The 7,433-nt window shown below is 46.1% G+C and overlaps 1 protein-coding gene across 3 annotated transcripts in view; it reads left to right on the plus strand.

The window, feature by feature from the left end:
- tmem269 (transmembrane protein 269) overlaps nt 1-5,932 on the plus strand; it is a 20,701-nt gene extending 14,769 nt beyond the window's left edge. For all 3 annotated transcript variants that reach the window (XM_062540895.1, XM_062540897.1, XM_062540896.1), the window contains 2 exons: nt 3,542-3,742; nt 4,127-5,932. In XM_062540895.1, the coding sequence (XP_062396879.1) occupies nt 3,542-3,742; nt 4,127-4,236 (311 nt within the window). In that variant the 3' untranslated portion in view covers nt 4,237-5,932. The remainder of the gene's footprint in view (nt 1-3,541; nt 3,743-4,126) is intronic.
- The last annotated feature ends 1,501 nt before the right edge of the window (nt 5,933-7,433 follow it).

Below are 7,433 nucleotides of genomic sequence, written 5' to 3' on the forward strand. Positions count from 1 at the left end.
TGTGTGTGTGTGTGTGTGTGTATGTGTGTGTGTGTGTGTGTGTGTATGTGTGTGTGTGTGTGTGTGTGTATGTGCGTATGTGCGTGTGTGCGTGTGTGTGTGCATGTGCGTATGTGTGCGTGTGTATGCGTATGTGTGTACGTGAGTGTGTGTGTGTGTGTGAGTGTGTGCGTGGGGGTAGGGGGGGATGGGGAAGAGACTCAACCTCTGTCTCAACCCTTTGAGCATATTAGAGGATATTCAGCGTTCAGTATTGGCTGAATGTCGCCTTTCCTGGAATCCCATTAACCAGGGCCTCCCTGGCGACACATACACACACACACACACACACACACACACACACGCAAATCCCGTCTGTGGGATGATGTTCAAGCCCAATTAAGGCTGAGACCGACACCTGCAGCCAAGTCGGAACCGACCCAGCACCAAACACATCCAGAGCACCTGGTCCCGCTACAGTGCAGTACATGTGTAAGGAGCGATGCAGAGCCTCATTAACCGTGCCCGGCCACAGCCGCAACAGACAACCACTTCATCCCACTTCATTTGCCTGGAGCCTTGGAGTGGTCTGCTGCCCTGTGTTACTGGCAAACGTTAGCAGTAGTACTTGGAATTGGCAGCGATTTTCCATGCAGGAAACTCAGCGCTGAATGAAGAAAGCATAACGAAAATGAGTAATTATGACGTGAATATTCTGTGTCGGTTTTAACAAAAAGTTAAAAGTACATTTGCTAGCTTTGTTAAAACTATACGATTACATTTTTGTTATGTCTGACTCCTGCCAGATGGTATGTGGCAGATTTGAAAAGGGCCAAAAACCCCAACCCTGAAAGCCTCAGAGCCTTGCCAGTCTGAATATGCTCAACCCGTTTTTTATGCATGTACATATAAACATCATATGCTCAGCAGATTGAAAAAAGAGCCCTCCTAGCTCACTCGTACCCAGCAAAAGCTGTCTGCCGTGCTAAATATAGCTCGCAGACACCCATAGGATTGGCTTTCAGTGAAAGAGCTTCATCGCACACTATCCACGAATCCTTAAAAAAAAAAAAGTAATTGTAGCATGTTTAAGCATACAGCCAACAAGGCAGTCTAATAGCCTACATTACAGCCTATATCGTGTAAACTAAGATTAAGTAATACAAGTACAAATGCCTGGCTGAGTCCAAGTAGCTGGCTGTTGTTTTAGGTTATGTACGCGTGGGTGGGAGACGGCATGTTCTGTGTAGAGAGTGTGGAGAGCAGTGGAAATGAATTAGTTTAGTAATCCTTGCGCTTCGCTGAATACACATGCCATCGTTAATAAAAAATTTACCAAACATTTCCACCCTTATCAAGTTGTTTCCAGCTACAGGCGCAGACATAACATATTCATAAGGAGAACATGACTGAACGTGCTCAGACACACACACACACACACACACACACACACAGGGGGGTGGGGGAGCTGTTTCAGCACCATGGGTAGGACTGACCCCAGGCACACCTCCCCAGTGAGTAGCAGGCAGTGGCAGAGCTCAGAGCTGCGCCCTCTTCACCTCTGCATCTCTCCGGAACATTCTTATTTTAAGACCAAAGATATAATGGATCGCCAGCATTTCAAGTGCTTGTCAACCTCTCTATCAACCTCGCACATACATGTAGGTTTGGACAGAATATAATCCATTGGTGGCAACGAGCAACCAGCAAAAGGGTTTATTTTTTTCCCGTAACAGATAGTGTGACACACTGAAACACAGATAAACACGTTACTATGGTAACAATGTTAATGGGGGGTCTAGGACGAACGACAGGAATCAGTAGGCTCATGCCATTTAAATCTCTAAAGTGTTATATACACCTTCAAGTTACGCCTTCCCATAAATGAGTTTGTTATGGCTCTGAGTCATGGTGAGAATGGGATTTACGTGACTACAGTAGTTCACAATTGCCTTCAAACTGTGCTGCTGCGCTACTAAAACACTAGGGGTTAGCAAAGTCATGGTATTAATAGGCTACCGTTTCATTTTTATTATGTCATGCCTTGAAAAGATTATTCTGTTTTCAGATTGATTAAATGTTTTATTTAATCTTTCATTGGGATTACTTTGTAGTTAAACTCGTAATGAGCAAACTTGGAACACAAACATGCTGTAGTCGTTTAACAAGTTTTAAAACCTATAAGGTATCTGCTATCTACCAAGTACGCACTTGTTCATTTTACCCCCTTGTTTGCCAAGTGGAACCTTATGAAAGCCTTGCCAAGTATGAACATGAGAAACTCTGAATTTGAAATAAAATATGAAATTGCAGCTCTGAGGTTTCTCTTTGATGAGGGACTGCAAGGGAGGTAGAAACACACCAACACATCAAACACATTTGTGGGCAAAAAAACTGAATATTTGTTCAGATTTTGTTTTACTCAATGTGTAGGCTTTCATGTCTGCTTAACCTTAAAAAATAGTATTAAGTTCACCTTTAAAAAGTATTGTAATTCCCAACCCCCTATTATTGACTGGATTTGACTGTTTCCGGCTAGCGTAAGACATGTTACAAAGTGTCAAGCAGAATGTCCCTATCCGGTTTGTCATCAGTTTCTCTTTTGCAGATTGCGCAGCTTCATGGAAGCGCCTTCTCATGGGAACTCTAACTCCTCTTCTTCAACACTGTCGCTGCTCGTAATTGTGTACTCAGTAGGTTTGGGCATGAAGTCTGTTTATAATGTCCTAATTCCTTAAACTGCACATAATGACTTGTCGTCTTGTCATTTTTTGACGCGTACAAAGTATTCTGTGTCTAAGTCGTTAAAGGTTTAAGACTTTAAGTCCCTTGACTTCAACTGTTAAGTGGAGACTCAATTCAAATTCAACTAGTAGTGAAGTTTAACGTAAAGGGTCCTGTAACATAAGGGTCAAAACATGGGGGTTGACATCAGACTTTCTGTGACGTCTTGTTTGGTTCAACAGATATGATGCCAAATACATCATTTGGTTAGGGAGGACAGTAAAATGGCCGCCACAGGGCGTTTTTGCAGTGGCTCCATTTCTGAATATGTTCACGGCCCCAAACTGTACAGGTGTACTAAGTTTCATGCTTTTATGAAAAAGGGACATAATCATTTCCACATTCCACCCAGACTACTAGACTAAAAGCTTTTTTTCTCAGTGGAAATCTCCATTGAATTTCCTTTTTAGTCCAGGACTAGGCTTAAATCCATGTACAGTATGAGTAAGCCATTCCAAAGCCCTTTGGTCCAATCCTATATCCCAGAAACCGTGACTCAAGTCAGACTGGACTCCAGAGGCGCCTCTCATGCAGCGTTTATACGTCCTCCCTCGCTCCTCGGGCCTCGATCCTCACTGATCTACATAAAGAATGATGGGGGGAAACAATGGGATAGTCTATCCAATGTTAGTTATAGATCAGTGGGAAACGCCCCTCTAGGATCGAGCATCGAGGATCGAGGAGGCATGTTGAGAGGCACCCATAGTCCTTCTCCTTGCTTGTCCGTCTGCGTCTCCGACCCCTGACCAAGCGCCCTGTCCTGCTGTGTCCACTGCAGGGATCCCGTTCATGTACCGAGGCCTGCCCTGCATCTACTCCTCGGCCATCCTGGCCTGCGCCTCGCTGCTCTCCGGTGGCCACGTGGTGGTACTGCGGGTCACTGCCATGGCCATGATCCTCTTCATGATCAGCCAGAGCTTCTACCCCCACGACCGCGTGCTGGAGTCCCAGGCCTGGAAGAAGGTCGTCTACGCAGGAGGTACACACACACACACACACACACACACAAACACACACACACACACACACAATCCCGCCCTGTGGTCCTTTCCGGATCCCACCCCTACTCTCTCTCCCATTCACTTCCTGTCACTCTCCACTGTCTCTGTCCTTAAAGGCATTAAAAAAAACTACACACACACAGTGGACGATTCTCATTTCCACAAGGTTGCCGGGAATGAAGAGGTGATCCTCACAGACACTAAAGCCTCATGAGTCATGACATAATGAGCATGGGAGGGGAGGGGGGGACGGGGGGGACGGGGGGGGGGCATGAGTATGGCAGTGTCATTTCATCAGCCTGTTGCCCTGATTGCAGGATGCACGGCTATATCATGGTGTCGGTGTGTGATCTCTTCCACAGGCATCGTCATGGTGTTCTGCTCCTCCTTCCCGCCGGCGTGCGTCTACTACCTGCTGTGGTCCATGTCCTACATCCTCTTCCCTGCCTCCCTCTGGAGCTGCAAGGTGTAGGGGGAGCGGCGGCCATTTTGTACACTCAGACTCTAGAAGAGGGCCTACGCGATGGCCAATCGCATCTTCTGCTGCTTGTTGCCATGGAGAATCCAAACCCCACTCAGTCTCAGGCTTCTGGGGGGACATGTTTGCACCACCCCCCCCCCCCCCCCCCCCCCCTTCATCTCTTGTCAGTCTCAAGGTGAAACAGCGGTTCCTGAAGTGGACCCGTTTGGCCAGACTCGTGGAGACAGACATCCATGGGCATTTTAAGTGTTATGTTTGTGTTGCTGTTGTTGTTTGTTCTTATCCCCTTCGTCGTGATCTCCTCCCCGTAGAGTAAAGGATGATTAAGGTGAAGACTTCCTCTGCAGACTGCCTCAGATATACTGCCATAGCCTGGAGACGCCCCCCCCCCCCATTGGTGCCTCAGTGTCATGTCCATCCTGTCCACACCATGAGAGAGTGAATAAGAGAGAGTGAGAGAGAGAGAGAGAGAGAGAGGAATTCTCCTGGCTATGACTTCTATGGACCTGTTGTTGATCTTTCGTGTATTCCAATATAGAATGAAAATTGCACCCTATCAGACATCATTTTGTCGGCAGTGTTAAGAGATAGCTAGTTTGCTGTGCTCTTTCTGTGGGTTTACATGATTTTCAGTATTTTAACATAATCAGGCGAAACGTTTTACATCAAGAAACATACATGCCTATACTGAGGATAATTGGCCAGTGCATGACAAAAACATGACAAGAAAGTGGTGTTTATTGACAATGTTACCACCAATTTTCCTTGTTATGAAGCAATGGGTGGGATGATTTTAAACAGATAATTACATTACATAGGCTATTCTTTTTTCAGTTACTTTTTGTGAACTGTGGAATGTGGTTGATGATGAAAATACAGCCTCTAGACGCCCTCCTGTGGGCCTAATAGTGTACGGGGCTGAACTGACTGACAGCACCTCCAATGTGTTAAGTGTGTGTTTAAAGGGAACTGTAAATGTCCCTGTTAAGAAACAGCTGACATGGCTGCCATGATGAATCTACCTTACTATGAAGCCACCATGCTCCCTGACCATCTTTGTCCATCACAAAGTCCAGATCCATAGCAGCGTTGCACCACTGACCCTACACTACCACCATGCAGTCACTCTGTGCTGTGTTTGTAAGGAGTGAGGACCTTGTGGTGAGATGGCGTGAGTGAGTGCGCGGATACTTCTGCCCGCGTGGGAGTGCTTTGACTGTTTTGTACTGGACTGTAGTTGAGTGTTCGCTTGGTTTCATTTCACGAGAATTCCGCCTCACAGACATGTCGTGACATCTGTGTTGGGAGCATTGTAGGCACCTCATCAGGAGAGAGTATGGACACAAACAGACCACTGGCACTCCACACACATTCCACTTTTGAAGCTCACCGCGACGGCCAACGGACTTTTGTTTTTTCTTCCTTTCTTTTTTTTTTTTACTTTTTGTTTGTGCTTGGGTTCCATAATAGTTCAAGAGAGTCACTAGAACTGTGTTTTACTTTTTTTGAGAAGCTCACATGGTCTGGTGCGTTATTTGATGTTTCTGTAATTCCAAATTAGTTTGTGATTTTAGAGTCCCTACGGATGACAAAATCCCCATGGATGAACATACTGAGAATCACACTCTGTGTAGCAAAATGATCTTCATGGGGCAGGATGATGGTTATTAAAGACTCATTAATCTTGTGACATTCTCTCTTATCTGACACTGTGTAAACATTTCTGGAAGATTCCACAGCCCTTGCACAACTGCATACAATTTCTACTTCACAGGACAGACAGAAAGTCAGCAACTCACAAATGAAAGCAAACCAACCTATGAACTCAGTAGCATATTGAATAACCTATACACACACTATCTATCTTACAACAAAGCATTATACAAGTTTATCATACACAGGAAACATTACGTCGCTGTCCGATGAAACTCGCGTACATCCAAAATGGTTACTTTTCAGGAAATGAAAAAAAAAACCCAGTAATTTCAAAGCAGTTGAATGTAATCATTTATTTAGATGTATGCATTAGTCACGATCACATTTCTTAACCTAATATAGCATCCAGACACGTTTACTCATCACAGCACAAGACCTACACACATCATCAGAGCACAGCACAGCTCCATGACAGAGTGTGACTCCTCTCTTCCTTCTCTCCTCTCCTCCTCAAGTCTTCTCCCTTCATCTCTCCCCCCTCCTCTCTCTCTCCTCACGTCTTCTCCCCTCCTCCCTTCATCTCTCCATCTCTCCCCCTCCTCTCTCTCCTCCTCACGTCTTCTCCCCTCCTCCCTTCCCCTCCTCAACCCTCTTCCCCATCCTCTCCTCTCTGGTTGCAGCCACACAGCAGTAAAGGGACTGAGTGTCCAGAGCATCTTCAGGGGTGTCTCCTCCACCCTCCGCTGGTGCTATCGCCCGTGTGGTGTGGGCAGCTGGAATGACCGTGACGCTCGCTATCAGCCTGACCAGCATGGCAGGTCTCATTTTCTCACTTCGTTCTGACCGGCTTAGCGTGTCTCATTTCGCAATCCGTGCGAGTCTTCGGGGAGCCCATCTCAAGTTTGCTGCCCTGTCCTCTGCTCGGCTCCATCGCTGTGCATTACGTGGAACTGACTGGGGCTCAAAAAAGCTGTGAAAAATGCTCTCTTCTCTGCTCATCTCACGTAACCAAGCCCAGAGCAAACACGCACACACACACACACACACACACACACACACACACACACACACACTTGACATTCAGAGCACACTCTCTGCTCTTTTACTTTGTTGCCTTATCAAACATCTGCATCCTGCTGTTGTTTTCCCAACCCCAGATGGCTCCCTCTGTGTGTGTGTGTGTGTGTGTGTGTGTGTGTAAGTGTGTGTGAGTGTAAGTGTGTGAGTCTCTCCCTCCCTCTTTGTGTGTGTGTGTGTCTGTGTGTGAGTGTGAGTGTGTGTGAGTTTCTGTGTGTGTGAGTCTCTCTCCCTCCCTCTTTGTGTGTGTGCGTGTGTGTGTGTTTATAAGAGAGAGAGAGAGAGAGAGACTATGCAGAGTGCATCAAGGTGTCACTGCTCAGACTCATGTTTGTTTGAATGTCAGGATTGTCTTTGATGATGAAAACATATCACAAAGGGAATGAGGGCATCTCTTTCATTCTATTATTCTCTCTCTCTTTCTCTCTCTCTCTCGCTCTCTTTTCAGCGAGTTT

This window comes from Sardina pilchardus, chromosome 7 (assembly GCF_963854185.1).
Source record: "Sardina pilchardus chromosome 7, fSarPil1.1, whole genome shotgun sequence".
Taxonomy (NCBI): Eukaryota; Metazoa; Chordata; class Actinopteri; order Clupeiformes; family Clupeidae; genus Sardina; species Sardina pilchardus.